The sequence below is a fragment of the Lagopus leucura genome, unplaced genomic scaffold (assembly GCF_019238085.1).
Source record: "Lagopus leucura isolate 7727_CA_CO unplaced genomic scaffold, USGS_WTPT01 Super-Scaffold_702, whole genome shotgun sequence".
In the NCBI taxonomy this organism is placed as follows: Eukaryota; Metazoa; Chordata; class Aves; order Galliformes; family Phasianidae; genus Lagopus; species Lagopus leucura.
In genome coordinates, this window is record NW_024962254.1 from 12,692,173 (window position 1) to 12,712,493 (window position 20,321).

Sequence of the window (20,321 nt, forward strand, 5' to 3'; positions counted from 1 at the left end):
CTAAAATACATATCCAGAGGGCCAGTGTTTAATTACTTGATTGGCCAGTCTGTCCTCCTAAAGGTTGGCACTCTACTGGTGACAAATTGATGTAAGCTTTTATTATTCTCTGTTGGCCCTAACTGGATCTTACAATGAGGATTTAGGATAGGTAACGTCACTGAACCATAGTCAACCTAATGGAAGACAAGGCACTGTTACAAGAAGTCTAAATGTTGTTTTATCTTCTCCTCCTCCTCACCACCCTTCTCCTTCACCCTCCCTTCAGTACATGTTTTATGCTAATTGTGTGGCTTTTTTTTTTTCCTCCCTCCCCCCCACAATATCCTGCTTCAGGTCAAGCTTTGCCCACCATAATAACCAACAAAATCACTAACCACTGAACAGACTCAGACTACTGTCCTCAGTCTTCAATAAATATGCCCTTTTCCTTGCTCTGGACTCACAGTTTTCAGATGCTCATGCAGTGATTTCAGCCTGAAATGCTGATAATTGCTGAGCTGCATCCTGCATACTTCCCCTTAGAAAGCATGCAGGAATAGTTTACTAATGCATTTGATCTCATCCATGCGGTGATTATCTTGCCAACTAATCATTAGTAAAATAGTCAAATCAGCTCCCCTGACCTTTGAAAATGGCACGCAGCTTCTAAACATAACTCTTCCATAGCTTCCAAGCTATTCTGGCTGCTTTGTAACAGAGGTGCTGCCAGGACGCTGCCATCTCATTGCTACTTTGAGTCCCCTTCTTTTGCACACAGCAATCTCTGTCTCTTCTAACAAACAGCTACATCCTCCTGAAATCACTGAGCTATCCCTGTAGAGGAAGTAACAAACAAAAATTAAGCGAAACGAGATGAATAGAAATGTCATGTTGCCACCTTGAAAAAAAACTCAGAGGAAACAACTGGAGATGCGATTATTATTTTTTATTTATTATTCATATAGCGCTGGAGTACACGGCGCTGTACTATAGGTGAAGTGTGCCAAGCACATAGCAGGTCCCTGTCCCGAGGAGCATACAGGCTAAAGACACAGCCGGTACAGTACCGAACCATACAGTACAGAGCAGACACAGAGTGAGCAGAGCATGGTGCTTGAGCATGGTAGCTGGAGCGCTGCAAGGAATAGGTGGGTTCTCATGGTAAGGGGGGGCTTGGCATGCGCTGGCTGGGGAGTTTCCCAAACATGTTGTGGTGCAGTTTTCTGTTTTTCTCTGTTGTACACAACTCATGGCCCTGGGTACATGTGCATTGTCATGGAACCTAATATCCTACTGTGCCTGATTTGTGCACAGCCAGCAAAGCATCAGTTTGCTGATGGATCACCCAGCTAAGCAGGTGTCATCGTGGCTCCAGGGGTACAGGTCACTACTGTGACAATATCCAAGCTCACAGCCTGTTCTCTGTAACAAAGGTCTTAAAAAGAAGTGAGGCCCTGGCACAGGCTGCCCAGAGAAGCAGTGGATGCCCCATCCCTGGAGTTGTTCAAAGCCAGGTTGTACGGAACCCTGGGCAGACTCATTCTATGAGTCTCTGATTCCATGAAATAATCCCAAGAAAGTAACTGCAAAAAAAAAAATCCTTTAATCAAGAATTCTTTAGTGCCCATCACTGAGAGCATCCCTAGCCCAATACATAGAACAATGTGTGCATATGACAAGAAGTTCCAATGATAAGTGCCTTTTCATAAGCAAAACTAGTCCCGATGACTAATTTTTTAAAGCCGGCATTTTGTTTTATTGAAAATTCATCTTTGCCCAAGTGATAACTTCTGATAACATTTTAAAAAGCATTTCAAGATCCAGGCATTCAAAAATTTTCAAAAAAAAATAGAAATTGCTTTGGATTTTTGAGCAGATATCTATTGACTTCAGAAATTCTTCCTTCTCCTTATCTTGTTTGCTGTACTAGTTACTAGAGAAATCTTAGCATATGAACCTGACATAGAAGAGCTTCTGCTTGTTGGAGGCAGCCTGCTGAGGTGAGGTTACACTCACCAGCAGTGTGGTGCCACCTATGTGCCCTCTCCTGCCCACACTGCTCATAGACCTCTGCCAGCCCACAGCAGCACAGAGCCACAGTGCTGCACACACATATTTCTGCAGACATATGTCTGCATTTAGCACCTCAAAACCCCAGATGTGTTCATTTATCTGAGGTGTAAAGGGATCGTATTAGAACTAAAACTTGCTAATACAGAAAGATTCTTGGCAGTTCTAACCTGCATGAGTAACCCACATGCTTATTTTTAAGCTGACATCAAATAATTTAAATTATTTATGTGTTAAACTAATAGAAAACAGCTTAAATAACCCACCTGGAAATTAACATTTATTACTATTTTTTTTCTTCTAATTGAATCCAGTAAGAAACGAGTAGCTACAGGGAAATTCGCCAGTCTGCGAGGCAGCAGAATATGGAAACATAAGACAAGTACACAAACGTGTGGTAAAGATGTTCAGAAGGGAGGACAGACTATTGCATCTGCCCCTGGCAGGGAAGGAAGTGTGCTCTGAAGTGGGAGCAATCCCTTCCCTTTCCCCGAGCAGCACTTTTCCATTTTATTTATTGGTAAGCCAGTCAACTTGATATCTGGAGGAAATGCGGAGCCGACACTTCTCTCCAGCTGCTCAGAGAAAACCACTGCTGGCTTCCTCCTGTCAAACCCATGAGCGACAAAGGGGTTGTCCCACAGGCACCTTCCGAGCCGCCAAAACCACCACAGTCCTCACCGTGGGCCATGAGACTCACCAGCCAGCTCCCAGCTCCACTGCTTTTGCTTGCGCTCCCACCTTGTGCTGGTTATAACCGACCAAATTAACTACAAAATTTACAAATATATATATTTATATATATATTTACATGAAATTACAAAATGAATGGCTAACAAGGCCAAATAGTAAAAGACCGCTCAGTAAATCTGTAATGTGCCTATCTTGACTTATATACTTCCAATTTCATATTCCATATAGTGAAAGTATTTGAAAGTTCATCTTCAATATCTTTGCAAAGACATTCCCAGGTGACCCAGGTGCTAGAGACATCTAAACAACAAACAAACCCAGCAACTGGGTACTTACATTACATAGACTGAGGAGATCAGCTTCCCACATTCCTATTTCCTGCTGGGAAGAGGATAGGCAACATTTTCATGTGATTAAGTGAACAACTAGTTTAATCAAAACTAATGACATTAATATGAAAACTAACTACGGCTAAGTTTGAAAGTAACACTACTAACTGAGTACTTACTGAACAGTGACTTCCTAACATTCTTAGCAAATAGCAGGAGTTTTCCCTCTTATCCCAGCCTCTCCTGAAACCATTTTTAAAGCCAGGCCATAAATCTGAAATTGTAGCAGCACAATCAAGCGCAGTATTAGCCTGGCTCATTACCCACAGCTTAGTTTGAAACAAAACACAGACACATATCTGGTTAGTTTGCTTTATGGCAACTTCCTGAGTACAAGTTTGACCTGCTCCTGCTGGCTTTGTCGACTGTCTGGGTTGTTTCCTGCAGTGTGCTGCTGAATTGTTACCCTGTGCTGTGAGCAGAGGGGAGTTGCCTTAGTGCAGCTTTTTCTGTTGTTCCATGGAAGGCTGCTGAGAAATTGTTCTTTCTCATTTGCTTTTTTTCTTTTTTTTTTTTTTTTGTAGATCCCTTTTTCAGTGTTTTTCTGTCCTGAGCATGTTGTCAATGGCCAGAAAGCCACAAAGCTAGAAAAACATAAACTTTTGCATAGCTCAGTGTATCACCTATATCCCCTGTAAACATGAGCTCTGATTTCCCAGTGGCAGAGGGATGGAAAGATGCTGTACGCCGTGACAATCTGCTGGGAAATTCACCAAATCTGGAGTAGGCTGTCCTGTTTCCAACCCAGACTGCATTCTGATCTGGTCTGGTCTCCCATCCCTGCCCAGAACTCAGCTAAAGACCTTTTCTTGCCATTGACCAAAACACGTTCTGTGCATTTCTGCAGATGGACAATCCTTGATGCACATTTGCAACAGGACATGCACCATGTGGAATTCCACCACATTGCATTGTATCTGTGTAAATGTAGTTTTTTATTTGCTGCTGGGTGTAGTTGAAGTCTTTTGTATTTAGTGGAACTCTGTGTGGGTCCAGGTCCTCACTCACTCGTTATCTATCTCTCGATTTTTATATCTAGCTGTTGAATTAGGATAAAATCTGCTGGGTAGCAATCCCTGCCACAGAGTAGTGCAGCAGCAGGGAGACTTTTCAAAGGATTACTTTGGATGTTGTAATTGATGGTTAACAAAGCCAAAGTTTTCAGCTTGAGGAGAATGCCACAACACCCTTTGTAAGCTGGGCCTTATCCTGAGAATTTTCCAGCGATTGATTTGGGAAGTTGCTCTTATACATATCCTACTGCGCCATAAGGGCAGCTATACTTGGAAGAATTCTTCTTGGAAGGAGCTAGTAATGCAATGCAATATGAGGCGGGTGCATTTCTTAGAGGTGTACCCAGAGAATGGGAGTTTTAAGTGAATCTCCCTTATCTCAGTTTAGGATTTCGTTGCTACCTTGGAAGGAGAAACTGTACTCAGAGGGACAAAGCTCTAAATGCAGAGATTAGTAACAAGGCAAATAAAATGATTTTATGTTTGTCATCCCTTTGCTCCTACATGAATGCACTCTCCTGCATCCCATTTTTTCCAATCAGTATTCCAGATTGCATCCCTGCACATTAGTTATAGGAGTTAGTTGCACAGAGTATGGTTTCTGTTGGCTAGAAATGAGAATTACCCACTAATTATTATCTTAACACAGTGTCTCTGAAATCTGTTTCAATACAGTGTAATTCAGGTGCCTGCTGTGCCAGGTGCACATTGGCTTTTTCTATCATTCCAAGAGAGCCTTCTTAGATTAGATTCCTTATTTTCGAATGGCTGAAGTTAGCTGGAACTATAAATGTTTTTTCTTCTGTTTGAGGCAATCAGTCTCTAAACAAAATATTTTGTTTGACTTAACTGAAGGTAATGACTTAGAGATAGCAGGATCTAAAATCCTCTTGTGGAAAATTTAGTTTTAATGTAGAAAACCATAGAAAATGTGTTTTCTCAGTGAACTATATTTGCCTTTCCTGATTACAGCAAAATACATATAGGAAAAGAGATTTGTGAATGGATGCACTATGAATAGAAGTAATAACTTCTTTAGATTTGATCCATGGAATTATCACAAAGATAATTGAAAGAGCTATAACGATTTGTAAGCAATTTTCAGTAGTTACTTTTTACCTTGAAATACCTCTTCAAAGGTCTCAGTCTACAAATACTTGTGCATAACTTTATTCAAAGGTGCTAATACTTTCAGGTTCATGAAAGGTCTTGACTCTCATTTCACAATATATGAATGTAGTTTGAAGTACTTTACATGAAAGTATTCCTTCTTCTGTTAATTTACTGTTCAAATTTGGAATTTCTCTTTAAATGGATGATGATTTATTGTAATAAATTTTAACTTCGGAATTTTGAGCCTTTCTCCCCTAGTATGCTATGTATTTTGTATATATGATTATTATTAACTATAATGTTAAAATGACAAAAAAATGCAGATGTCTAAAATCTAATATTTTGGTGTTTGCTGTGTTCTGGTTTCTTGAAGGGTAGAACCTTTCTAACACTTTTTTTTTTCTCTTCTCCTTTATTTTTGATCATAGCTTACCTTTTCTGAAGCCATAAGAAACAAAGCCAGATTATCCATCACGGGGAGTGTGGGTGAAAATGGCCGCGTATTGACTCCCGACTGCCCGAAGGCTGTGCATTCCGGAACTGCAATTAGACAAAGTTCAGGATTGGCTGTAATTGCATCGGACCTACCATAAAAACCAAAAAAATAATTGAGTGCCTTAATTAAACTGTGTTGGTGACTGATGGGAACACAGCACAGACTGTAACGACATGGGAGTGTCATTGATGAACTAATAATTTGGCTGAGAAAGGGAAGTACGTCCAAATGCGCCAGTCATCATCAGCAACAATGTGTGCATGAGCTCAGCTCGGAAACCCAAACTCAGATTTTATATCAGGAAAATTCATAATTTAGTTTTGTTGGGGGGAGGGGGCTGGGAAGGGCGTATTAACAGCAACAAATTTCACTTGAGTGGACTAAAAACTAATAAGACTTTCCAATTTAGCGCATTAAACTGTGAAGAACATGCTCAGAAAAGAGAACATTTCAGTCTTTGTCTTGACAAAGAGAGAAAAATAGCTATAGAAGTCAATGAACATGCTAACCTGTGTCTCCAGAACATCAATATATACAATGGAAGAATATTCAGCTGTTCAGCTGTAGAAATGAATCACTAAACTGTGATAAGAAAATAATAAATATGTAAATCCTGTGAAAAAAAATAAAGAAATTATTTACATTTTCTTTGAAAAAAGAGGAATATTGAAACATGCTTGCTTTTTAACTGATGTAAATTCGGTAGAGGACAACACAATTCTTTTTTCTAACCATCTTAGGGAACAGTTCATTGCAATAATTGATATAAAATGCCATCACTGTAATAAAATTCAGAGACTTTTTTTTTATAAAAGTTGTTGGTCATCCTCTTGTTTGCTGTTACCTTCATTCTGTTCCATCATTCCGTGTTCCACAGATTTGCATCTGTCTAATACAAGAAAGAAAATGAAAAAATGTTTAGAATACATCGTCAGTCTGCAGTGTAGAATCAAAAGAGACTACGGGTCACTCATGTTACAGATATTATTTATAATCTTGTTCTGTGTAAGAAACTGTGGTTTTTGTACCCACCAAAAAGAATAAAACAACAAACGTTCTTATAATATCGCCAGAGCTTGAGTTGTTTTCTGATCGTTAGGGACAAGTAGGGGTGTCACCTGGGAAATTGAACAGAGTGGTTCGTTAATTGCTCCAGGATGCAGGACCTTATCTAATATGGTCTGAGTGCACGTCTGTGAAGTACTCTGAAGCCTTTACAGAGAGAGAACTCTAAAATGTCAGAGTATTGCAATGTTTATTCACTGGGTATTTTATTAGTAGTCACTGAAACTGATAGGTTACGGAAGCATTTAGTGATGGTGTTTGTTCCCTGGGGAGTTCAAAGGACGTCATACTAGGGAGCGGGGAAGTAATCTTTCAAACTGACTTGGTATGTAGATTTTTTCTCAGTGCCTGGCAACCTCAGCCTTCATCATACATCCTTCCAGTGACATCAGGGAAAGGCTACTAGGCACCATTTGAATCAAATTCAGTGTCTACGGGAGAAGGCACATCCATCACTACTCTGATGCGATGGCCATTCCCCTTGGCTGTGCTAGACACTGTGGTGGTCTGCAAATCCAAGATCTTACCACCAGGGCAGCAGTTCCATGTCAGAGTCCAGACTGCAGGTCAGATCAGATTTGGATTAATCACAACTTCTGATGCCTACAAGTGGTCATAAGTCGATAGCTTAAATCCTCCCAGCCTCAGTTGCTGGTTCTCCTCTTGGGTCCCAGGCCTGCAGGCCCTCACAAAAAGGATTGCAGGCTGAGAGCGGAGCCTAATGGTGCCAAATGGTGGGCAGCACTCACCAACTGCAGCAAAGAACAAATAAAAAAAGCATTATGAAGATGAGATTCATCCTGTCTAATACAGATAGGCATGAAACAGCAAAGAGTTAGCTTCAGTTCAAGTATCAACAACATAGATATGAATTTCTCTATCTCAAATACTCCAGACACCCTTTACAGTCATTAGAGAGAAATAATAAATGAAATTGAATGATCTCATCTTAAAGCTGGCATTAAAACACTGAACTGCTGAATCATAGCACAAAAAGCCTGTATCTTTCCACTAACTGTAATCTAGGCTGAGGGTGAGCAGTTCTTACAGTGCAGGCAAAGGTGAAAATAAGGTGATGCTTACCCCTAAGGCGTAATGACTATAAAGTGTGCAGGTGTTTCAGAGGGAAAGGGCATCTAACTATACAGTGAATGGCTGTGACACAACCTACTGTATATCCTTGTTTTACTGGTGTGTTTATTTCATTCATGAGTTACTATGAACTGTTTCTGTCTGTGGCCAGTATGGTGACTTGTCTGACTTTCCTGCTTGATTAAAGCTGTGAGCTCTCTCATACTTCTTCTTACAACTCCATTTAAAAAAAAAAAAGAAAAAAAGAAAAAAAGAAAAAAAGTCTTTTTGTTAAAAATATAATAGGTTTCTCTTGATTTTTTGTAATGTTGTAAAGTAACTGATTTACTGATTTGAGGCTGAACAGCCTGGGAGACTGAATATAAGGAATGCTGTCTACTCTGTTCTACTGTGCCTGTCTGTTTTTCTAGGAGTCTGTCTTCAGCCTTCCTTCATTCAGGACTGTGAGCGATGCCATTGCTGTCCTGGGATATTTTACTGTCTTCCTGTTTTACTCCTCTTTCCTCCTGCTCTGTCTCTTTGATGTATTGCATTTATTTCACATTTTCAGCAGATGGCACATCACGGCACTTTTAAATGTCACCCCATGGAGCCTAAATGGGTTTCCACTTGACAGCCAAACCCTGCAGTCCTTTGAGATGTCAGTAACTACCAGGTTAGTTACAAGGACTCACATGGAAAGGATTCTCGATGGAGCATCAAGACCAGTGTTGCCATTGAGCATCACTGCCATAGGGTAGCATACGGGGCACATGCCAGCAGCCACAGGAATTCCATCTCCTTACCACTTCCAAGCCTTGTCCTTGGCCAGGGAATGCTTTGCTCAAACAAAGCTTGGTTAGATGTGGTGAAGAGAAGACTGTGATGCCTGTAATAAAATGCCATGGTTATGAATTTGAAATAAAATAATAAAATTTAAGAAAGGTAACTAGATGGGAACTTGGTACAGCAGAGAACAGACTATCATCTGGGGAGTTCCACCCTCACCACATTAGCTTACTCTATTATCTTATTCAAAGGGGTAACTTTTAATGACTCCTATGACCATTTTCGCATATCTATCTCAGCTACCCCTCAGAATCTTTTTCTTTTGCGTTTTACCCTTCTCCATAGATTCACATTACTTACTCATCCGTGTTTCTCCCTGCTAAGACATTTGAGCATCTGTGCCAGAAGATAACCTCCTCCCTTCTACAGGCAGGAAATATGACCTGTGGGAGAACTCACCCTCAGGTCAGGTTCAGGAATGTTATGATTTCTAGTACTATGGGTATGAGAATCCAAGGCTTTGTCATTAGATCAGGGCTGCTACAAGGCACCAAGAAGCAGTGATGCAGCTTCTGTTGGCAGCTGGGCTGCATCCTGTCCTCCTGGCACAATAACCTCAGCTCTTTTCCATGCTTCTGTTTTGCTTCTTCTTCAGCCACTGAGGCAATCACTGGCTCAAAGTGAGAAAAAATGAATAAAGGAAGCTACTGAATAAATGATACTATTCATGTTGAGGTATTTACTCAAATATCATCCACATCTTTTCAAAGATTTGTCCTCAGAAAGAATACACACAGCAGAACTTGATCCAATCTCTTAGACATAGACATCTGGTGCCAGCACGATGCCCCATACCATTCTGCCTGGCCTCCAGCTACAGGTCCAGTAGGAGTCCCATCAGCTCTAGTCATATCAGTCAGTCCCAAAGATGCCTCAGCCATTGAAGAGAATCAGAAAAAAAGCATAGGATAGCCACATGTGGCTGAATGAATTTTCTTATTGAAAGAGTTATTTGATCAACTGAAGTCTTACTTTTACTGCATAAACCTAGGTAATTAGGATCACCTGAGATGCCTTTGAGTACTCTATCTGGTGTCCTACTAGGAGTCCAACAAATTATGAGTTTGCTGTAGGTCCTGGATTAGATTTAAGGGCACCAATCCATCTCCTTCCAGTAGCACAAAACATTAAAGAGCTACAAAGGCCTTGCCCTACATTTCTTTTTAAAAAGTGACAAATCTCTAAATAACTGTAAAGAATTTTGATAAGGCTAAACTATGGAAGAGGACTTCAAAGTGCTTTAAGAGGAATCATATGTTTTTCTAAGATTGAAGAAGGAAAACAATACTTATCCAGTTATTCTATTTTATCTGTTCTTCTGAAAATTCTGGTACTAAGGCACTGAGTCTGACACTAAGAGACTCAGTCTGACATGAGATGCAACCAGTGATGTAGGTGAAACATTCCGATCTGGTGAGACTTCTACACCTACTTTGGTCTTATTGTGTAGAAATTTCAGGGGATATGGAAGATATAAAACTGTAGAAGTTTAAATCCAATAATGTTATTGTTACATATTACGGCAGTCATCAAGTCCACAGCATTGCAAAAGAGGTGATGCTTTTCCTTCTTCCACCATACCAGGGTATGTGATATGTGTCTGGAGAGAATCTTCAGACCTTGTTGAGCAGATCAGGCCACAAGACTGCAAAAAAGAGAAAGGATATCTGAGAATATCTGTTGACATTTGTGATGACAATAACTTTTAATATCTCCACTGTAAATACCTAGAAATGTGTATGATATGGCATAGCTGATTGATTTTAGATGACTGTTAATGGAAGATACCATCATCCCTTACCGATCTCTACTTTTTTGTTGATTAAGGCAACCAAGGATGACTGATTTGTATGTTAACATTTACTCTGCAGATGTCTACACTTGACAAGGAGACTCCTACTTCTGGAGACCTAAGTCCAACAAGCAAATTATGAAAAGGAGTGAGAATAGCTCTGCAATATCAATCATACAAGGGCAGAGTTACTGGAATGACCTCGAAAGTGTATGTTTATGATATTCAGTTTCACAACATCTGAAGCCTGGAGGTAGCTTGCTTTCCACCTGTGTGCAAACAAGCGATTTAGGACTCCCTCCTGCTCTCACCTCTATTGTTTACATAGCACTACCACCTAGAGATAACTGATCACCCTCAACTCCAAAAGATTATGTTGATTAGCACACTTTAATTAAAATTGCTGATGCCAGTAGTGAGCTGGTGGGAGCTCTAATTATGGCAACCACTGGATGCCCTGAAATCAAAATTCTGTAAGTAGAGGTGAGAGAACGTGAAAATGCATCTCCCTGCTGGGGCCTGATGCTAGATGCATCTGCAGCACACCTCAGGCACAAGTCTTTGGATGGAAAGGGCAGAAGACAGATCAGCACAGCCATTCTGAGCATCTCTGGAGGTACAAGGCAGCTTTCTTTATGCATTTAACCAGGTTTACAGAAGGAACTTGAATCTGTATCTCCTATGACTGAAGTGAGTTAACTCTTATCAGTGCAGCTATATCAGCATTTATGCTACTCTGTTAATTCTTAATTCTTCATCCCAAGTGGCACAGAAAAACCCCAGCCAGAACAGCCAGTATCCCACTGTTTTAATGGGATTTGGGTTGTGGGCTTCAGATGTAAGACATCTGAACAGGTTCCCACCTCTTTCACAGAGGTCCAGCACACTGCCTGTTCTGTAGTTTCTCTCTTTCACAGAATCATAGAATCACAGAATGACCAGGGTTGGAAGGGACCTCAAGGATCACGTATCTCCAACCCCCTGCCACACGCAGGGTTACCAACCTCCCCATTTAATACCAGACCAGGCTGCCCAGGGCCCCATCCAACCTGGCCTTGAACACCTCCAGGGACAGGGCATCCACAACCTCTCTGGGCAGCCTGTTCCAGCACCTCACCACTCTCTCTGTATAGAACTTAAATTTTCTCCGCAGCCTCTGAATCTTGATTTACTGTTTAGCATTTGAAGAATGCAAGGTCTAATTTCCAATGTTTTTCTCCAAACTTCTCTTCAGACTTCTTGGCAATTTGTCTTTCCAAGAGACTTTTCAAGGTGTCTTAATGTCCCTTTGCAATCCATGGAACACTGCCATCTATTTCAGGATTGGAGATCACGCAAAAAGCAGCAGACTATTCAGGTGCTGAGCCAACATGCCACTGAACAGAGCAACACCACAAGGCTCTGGGAGATGGTCCCACGTACTTGCAGGCAAGCTGATTTCACTTCTTGTTTCTGGCACAATTCCATGGGTTAGACCCAAGGTAGCACATAAATGAAAATTGATTCATTTATATAAAGGCTGGGTATAATAGTTCAGTTCGTTTCTTAAATACATAGGGAATATTTAATGCTAACTCTAACACAAAGCAATGATATAAATCACTTTTTGAAACGCTGAATTGTATCATTCCCAAAGAAAACATAGCAAAAGAAAATATTTTCATTTTAAAATAAGTAATTATTGCAATGATTAATGTTAAGAAAGTATGCTTGGTCATTCTCTAGAGACATTTCTGAGTATGAGGGAGCTGCCATGGAGCTGCAGCAGCCCTCAGAAAAGAAGCAGTTAGACAAGCAGAGTTGCACTGTTGGACTCAGGTTTGATATTCTCCAAGTATGAGATCAGTCACTGAAGGCTTTGAAATGGCAAGCATGATGCAATTGAATCTGAAATTCTTCAGTTTTCAGAACTGAAGGGAAGGTTTCTTTCCTAAGCATGCGGGCACAGTTTCTAGCCCATCTCCTCTTACCCTCCATCAAATATGATCAGACTCAGGGGTGAGGGTGTATTTAGGGCCACTGCTTTCAGACAGGTTGCTCAATAGAAGATGAAAGCTGATGTTCCAATGCTGCTGCTCCCTTCTCCTCCCATTATATTTGTCATGGAGACATGTAAAGCCTGAAAGAAGACTACAAGACACCTGAGCCATTGGCATACTGAGCTGATAGGATTGCAATCATGTTCACCTTCCCTCCATTCAGACCTGGCCACCTGATTTTCACAACCCATATTAAGACTGAAAGCCAGGAGTTACTGTGACATTAAATTAACTTGGGAAAAATAATCCATTACCATCAATATTTTGCTTTTACTTTTGTCAAGTTGTGTGCACTGTTTCCATAAATCAATCATGGCAATCCTGGACCAAAGAGGAAATGGGCTGACATTTCCACCCAGCACTATTTCTGAAGACCACTGGAACCTTTTGGGACCGTGTGTTTGTAGTGCAGCACTAGCAATTTGTAGTCCACATGGAAGAAAGTCTCTGGAGATTTAACAATCACACCAAGAAACAGAAGCTTTTTTTTTCCAGTCGATGTAATGAAAGGGAAGCCCACCCCACCAGAGTCATACTATGCCATCTTACCACTCTCAGTAGTGGTCACAGAGTATGCACACAAGTCACTTTGTGTAGTGTCCATATGGCCAGCTGTAGATAAGCTGCTTTTCTGGCTGCTTTTCCATTCACAGCACTCCTGTTGTTCCCCCCACCTTCCGACTCCCTTTCCTTAATTTAATGTCCACAGCATCTCCTATGTCTGGCATATTCCCATCACACCTCTCTCTCTGTAAGCCCTGCTCACCCTCATTGTGAATTTCCTTCCCAGCTCTGGGTTCTCAAAAACCTCATTTTCCCTTCTAAGTTCTGCTCACCTACACTGAACTCAAAATCCTTCTCAAATCCAATACTGCCATAGCTTGAATGGCTTCTCTGTGCCAAGAAGTCTTCATTTATCTCTGGTAAAGGTTGTGATTTTGTAACCACCGAGTCCACTTCTGTGAAGCAATACAGTATAGTACTTCCAGACCTCCATCATTCCTAACCTCAAATGAACTTCTGCACTTTAGACTGCTTACACTGTTGTCTCAGGACTCTTCCCAGCTGAACCATCCTGAGTTCCCATACTGAGCACCTGAAGCTCAGACCTAAAGAGAAGGCACAGTTAAAGCACACTGATTCTTTCACGTGTATTGCAGACAATACTCTTGAATTTAGTATTTATTTTTATATTCATTATTTATTCTTTCTGCAGAAACACAAGGATACTAGTTCATTTTCTTCTGGTTATGTGCTATGGCAGATCTTTTTTTTTTGCAGTAAAGCTGCAGAGTCACTCATCTTTCATTCTGCATTACTGTAGTAGTTTGTTCTTACTTAAGCATGTATTTTTATGTTTGTCCATCTTAAATTGCGCTCAAGTCTTTTCTGTACTATTTACATCATGTGTTATCTTTGTAGAAATCTTCAATAGTTCATATTGCATGGAAAAGAAGAAAGGGGAAAGGGAGACAACATACTTTAATTGTCAGAAATATCGATTCATTTGACTAATTAGCAGCTGCAGTGCAATTAATATATAGTACTACTGATTCATTTTTGAAAGTTTTCTTGCTCAAATGGTGATTTCCTTCAGAACATTTTGCAGGAAGGCTGCGTCTAAAGTCATCACTTCAGAATTATTTTCAAAACGGTGGCAATTCAGTGTTTTTGTGACATTAGGCACAGACAGTGTTAGGCTGTTATGGCAATACAAGTGATGTGATGACTTCACGGAAGCGAGTGACATTACCTTGACAGTTTTGGAACAGCTGCTTCATTTATGAGTTTGGCTATGAAGAAAAAAGACAGATGAAGGTTTGTAAATATATAACTCTTCCATGCATATAGTGCCAAATAGCCTAACTTCCCTCTGAATGTGTCTGAAAGAAGTTAAAATAATTCAACAGTACTTCGGCAGGCCAATTTACTGTGATTCATTATGAAAATAAGATTTATACCCAAATATTAATTTTATTACGTAGACAAAAGCCACAGTTGTGTAAAGGTGATATCTGAAGGGCATCCCAGCAGATGGAAAATGGAAGAAAAAATTTCTAGGCAGGATCACAAATTTTTCTTTTCTGCTTATGTAAAAAGTCTTCAATCAGAAAGATTTCCATTTTTGAATCAGACCACTTGGATAATTCCTGAAACTGAATTAAAAATATTTGTTTATTAAAATAATGCTAAGATAAAAGACATCCCTTTCTAGAACATCCTTTCTTATGCTCTTTGAGGGAAGAAAGAATAGGAAAGAAAAATTTTGTATGTTTTCCAAGAGTGGTATTGAAAATTGACACAGGTCATCAGTGCATGACTAAGTGCCGCTGAGCAACGTTTCAGTCAGTGTGAAACTTGGGGTCAGCCCACAGTGAAAATAAGCAAAATATGCCAAGCACCATGGTTCCAGCTACCATTTCTGTCAAACAGAAAGATTCACAGATGAAACAGCAACAAAGAGTACTTTAGCAGTATTCATAAAAATGAGCAGTACTTGGAGAAAACCCTTGGAATGAGATGTAGAATAGCCAAATCTTTAGTATCGAGTTGTCATTAGTGATCAAGCAGAAATTCAAACCTCTCGTTAGCACAAATTCACAGGGAGAGCATTCCAAGGGAACAGAGAGTATCTCCAGAAACAGTGCGTCACGAATCGCTTACAAAGAGCTGAAGGGACAAAGAAACATTCTAAGGACAAAACCAAATGGATTAAAGTTGCAGCAGGGGGAAATCCGTTTAGAGACTTGTAAACAAAATTCTCAGAGGAGCAGGTCAAACATGGGGCCAAAGGTGCTGTGGGGGCCCCATTCTTGGGGGCATTTAAGACTTGCTGGATGTGGTTCTTAGGAATCTGATCTACCACCAAGCTTGGAGGTCCCAGCTTTGAGAGGGGATTGGTACAGAAAACCAGCAGTGCCTCCCTGCAGCCCAAATTATTCTATGCTTCTCTAATAAGAATCAACTACATCCCTACTCTCACAGCAGAGCTAAATTAAAGCCAGTGTTTCAACACTTCCAGTTCATGTGACCTACCTTTCAGACCATTGGAATGTCAACAGTGTGGGGGTGAGGACAGAAGAAAGCTGCGTCCAACGTGAGTCCAGTGTTGCATGACATTTCTTCTCCCTGTATAACACAACAGGTGTGCTCAACACATGCACTGGCTTCTACACTTCCCGTTTGTTTCAGAGAACACTGGTGGACATGTGGCAGTACGAGCACCAGACAGCATCCATCAGTGACTTGAGAGGCTATGTAATGGGTGTTGGCACAATGCAGCTTTGTGAGATGGACATGCCCAGCATCCCCTCACCCTAAACCTTCATTTGAGATACAGCACACATTTTGTCTCTGCATATGTCTTTTTTAGGATCTCCTGTCTTACCATTTTTTCCTGGTTTTTATTTCCCCACTGCTTCAGAATTGCCCATCTGCTCAGCTCCCAAGATAAGCATAAGAACATGCAAAAACAACGTTTTGGTGGAGATTATAATATTTCCTAAACATTCCCGAAAACTCATCCAAAGCAATAATGTTTTTATAATGTTTTTATTTCACCAAAATACTCAGTGCTAAAAACATCCAGAGAGTTCTTTACCAGTCTGTACAGCAAAATTCATTTTATGTTATATCACAGAATCTTCTGAGTGGGAAGGAGTCCTTAAAGGTAATTAAGTCTGGCTACCATAAATAGAAATAAACTCCCAAATTAAATAATAAATAAATAAACAAATAGATAAGTTATATGAATATAAATAAACTCCCAAATTATTCTTTTGTATTTGATGTTTTCATATATATGTGGAAATGCTGGTCTCCCTCCCCAGACTAGTAAATTCATTAAATTTAAAGAATAGTAATAGTAATAATAAAAGAATTGAAATAAGTGGTAATTTATCACATTTTCATTTATTTATTCTTTAATTGTTGTTTGTTTGTTTGTTTGTTTGTTTTTAACTGTGTCACAACTGAACTTCTGGGGGCTTCACTAAAATTAGGGTCCCTAATGAAATCACGTAGCTCTGCTTCTGCTCAGTGGTACTCAGTGACCAGGAATGAAAAAAATGTTTTCAGAGTTACAAAGTGTGAATAACTCCTCCTGATGTATGAAAGAGCAGCAAAGCTGAATTTACCAGCCTTGAAGAACCTGGGCAGTGTTTTATGCCTAAGCTCTTCCATATAGATTACACATGCTGGTTACACATGACCAAGCATAGAAGACCAGTATGAACAGTTTTAGCACCTCCAGCTGCTCTTCTAGTTTTTGGCATTATGGCCTATACACTGAACCCCAGAAGTTTCCAAAAGACTCACTGGGCTTTACAGTTGAGGCCATTTCACATGCAGGAGTATTACTGTGTGGTCGAAAACACAACACTGGGGTGTGAAAGCAGCAATATCTTGGTTCCATCTGATTCAACATACAAGTAATTGACACCATGATTGGAAGAGGAAGATACAAATCATTGTGAGCTGATTTAGTGATGGATGAATTAGTCATTAGCTGTCATTGATCAGACCACATGTGTTCAAGGACCTCCATCTACACAGGAATTCAACTATTCCATCGGCATCCTTGAACAGCAATCCTAATAGAATCATAGAATCATAGAATCACCAAGGTTGGAAAAGACCTAAAAGATCACCCAGTCCAACCGTTCACCTATTCCCAATAGCTCCCACTAAACCATGTCCCTCAACACAACATCCAGCCTTTCCTTGAACACCCCCAGGCTCGGTGACTCCACCACCTCCCTGGGCAGTCCATTCCAGTGCCTGACCACCCTTTCTGAAAAGTAATACTTCCTCATGTCCAGCCTGAATCTCCCCTGCCGTAGCTTGAAGCCATTCCCTCTGGTCCTATCACTAATGACACGAGAGAAGAGGCCGACCCCCAGCTCACTACAACCTCCCTTCAGGAAGTTATAGAGAGCAATAAGGTCTCCCCTGAGCCTCCTCTTCTCCAGGCTGAACATTCCCAGCTCCTTCAGCCTCTCCTCATATGGCCTGTGTTCCAGACCCCTCACCAGCTTTGTTGCCCTCCTTTGAACACGTTCCAGGGCCTCAATATCTTTCTTGCAGTGAGGGGCCCAAAACTGGACACAGTACTGGAGGTCCTACAGACTCTTGGATTTATGAACTGGAGGGAATGGGAAATGGGATTACTGCTAGCACTGCTGTTCAGATGACCACTGTGGCAAGCATTACGTGTTCAGCATTAATTGGGACTGCTGGCATTGATGAGATGACTGTAGCAACAGATGAGTATGCAAGCAGCCAGCCCACATACAGACAGCTATAAATGTTAACCTAGTAGGCAGATGTAGCCTTCAGGAAACTTCTTTCACTGTGAAACACTGTTTATCCGAAATGAGGTACCCTAAAAACTGTTCATCTATTTTCCTAGGGATTACAGCTTCTGCAAGTCCACTTTTCTGTGATCAAAGGCAAGCATTCAATTAGTCAGTCACCTCCTAAAATCTCCATGCTCCAATAAGCAACCTGGATGCCATCTGCAGCATGTGGTGGAGATCAGTGATTGCAAGAAGATCAGATGCAAAATTGGCACACCTCTGAAATTGCTAACTAAAATGATTTTAACAAGCATTATCTAGGAAACTTTCAATGGCCTTGAGCTTCTCGGAAGTTAAATGCTATTCTGATGACATTATTCACTGGAGAAGTGTTTCTACAATACGAAACAGTGCTGTTGCTAAGCTCAAGAATCTAGAGAGTGATAAGAACAGTTGCTTGGTGGCCAAAAGAGAAAAAAGTTTCAGAGTTGTCCAGTATGAGACTAGGGTCACACTAAAAGTATATTTGATTAGTGTTTTGAACTCTTGGCCATTAGTGTGTCAGCAGTGAGTCAGAAAGACAAGGGAACAAACAGGTTTCTGGGACAGAAAGACCAGGTCACTGTGCAGAAGATGCAGCCGCATGTGCTGGGAGGTGCTGTGAAGGTTGTGGTTTAAAGTGTTACCATGCAAAAGTGTTATCATGCACAAAATTTAACAGTCACCTGCACAGCCAGAGATCCTGATTCACCCATCCCAATGGGAAATGGACATCCTTGCCATGTATTTATGCCTTGTAAAAAAAGAGAACTGATACATGAAAACCTTGCATCCCATAACAGCTTGCTTCCCCCTAACCTTCTTGCTCCCCTCTGCTCCTTTCACCACTAGGTACTAGGCATTTCCCAAATTCCTGCTACTAGGAGACTCCTTATTTTACAGTTACATTTTACATTTTGCAGTTGCTTGACCTTCTAATGGTTACAGTCACAGCTCTCTAGATACAAGAAAGAGAGATATTTTCACCTCTAAATAAGATTTTAAAACAAAGTCCCAGCAGAGAAAAGGAGATGTGGATAGTGATAGTGCTAGGAGGTTATCTCTGTTGGTGGAGCAAGCAATTGTAGCAGACTAAAAGCAAACTGTTGGAAAAAGCCATCAAACTGAAGGACTGCAAGGAGACAAAGAGCAGCATCATACTATGCATGTAGCACTAAGATGACTGAGAAAACACAGATGGTAATGGGTACACCTACAGTGAGGTGCAGGCTGGTCATTTGGTTTCACGGGCTAATCCTGTATGGTGGTTTCACAAGCTGGTCTTTGTGTGGGGGATGTCAATTCCCATTTCACAATACCCACCTGGCACCCGGAGTGTGTGCCTTGCTAGAAAACTGGGTGTCATTGACACATGGGAACCCTGGGCACCGCTTTGCACTCTTCACATGTCTACAGTCCAGAAGGGAAAATTACAGGTATCTCATCAGGCCACATGCCATGGGCAGCAGGACTTCCCATGCTGGTGCTGGGCTTTTGAATACCACTTAGGACTGACTTAAAGACATTGAGTGAAAGAAAATTAAAATCTTGTTGTTTTGCCTTAATCTGCAATAATTCTACCAGCAGAAATCTCCCATGTAGATATTTCTAAAATTTAATCAAGAGGATCCATTCCCTCAGATAAATTAAATAGCTTTCTTTTTAATATACTCATTGTACAGCAGGCTTTCCCAACCTAAGTCATTCTTGAGCCATGTGTCCCTGAGCTCCATTATCACAAGCTTTACCCACTCGTATTTCATATATCTGAAAGACTCATCAAGCCAAGAAAACCTTGTCGTGAAGGAAGGAGACTTCACAGCACAACTGTGAGATTTATTCAGGTATGTTCAGGTGAAGACAGAGAACTCCTCCACCCTGCCCTTATTCAGCTGCAGAGCTGCCCATGTTTCTCTCGAAGACATGACACACTTGCTGCTTCAGCTGTAGCCCAAGTGCCGAGATGCTCCCATCTGCCTCCACTTTACCTGCAGTCACCAAGGGCATCAGATGTCAGGGGGAAATTTTTCACTAAGAGGGTGGTGAGGCTCTGGCATAGGCTGCCCAGAGAAGCTGTGCATGCCCCATCCCTGGGGGTGTTCAAGGCCAGGTTGGATGAGGCCCTGGGCTGCCTGATTTAGTGCCTGATCTAGCAGCTGGCAACTCCTGAGTGTGGCAGAGGGATTGAAATTAAACGATCTTTGAGATCCACTCCAACCCAAGCCATTCTCTGATCATGGATTTGATGATCTATGGCCAGCAGCCTTTGCTGGACACTTAGGGAATAAAGGAATGAAGTGAAGTCCCATGCTGGCACCTCTGGGATGGCTTTTTCCCCAAAGCTGGTGACGGAGCAATGCAGCTACCCAAACTCAGAGCAGACACAGACTGCAAGAGGGAGGACAAGGAGGAA

The 20,321-nt window shown here is 41.1% G+C and overlaps 1 protein-coding gene across 2 annotated transcripts in view; it reads left to right on the top strand.

The window, feature by feature from the left end:
• The window catches only part of GRIA4 (glutamate ionotropic receptor AMPA type subunit 4), a 226,440-nt gene extending 220,587 nt beyond the window's left edge, over nucleotides 1-5,853 (top strand). For both annotated transcript variants that reach the window (XM_042862478.1, XM_042862477.1), the window contains exon 16: nucleotides 5,689-5,853. In XM_042862478.1, coding sequence (XP_042718412.1) covers nucleotides 5,689-5,853 — 165 coding nt within the window. The remainder of the gene's footprint in view (nucleotides 1-5,688) is intronic.
• Nucleotides 5,854-20,321: the final 14,468 nt, after the last annotated feature.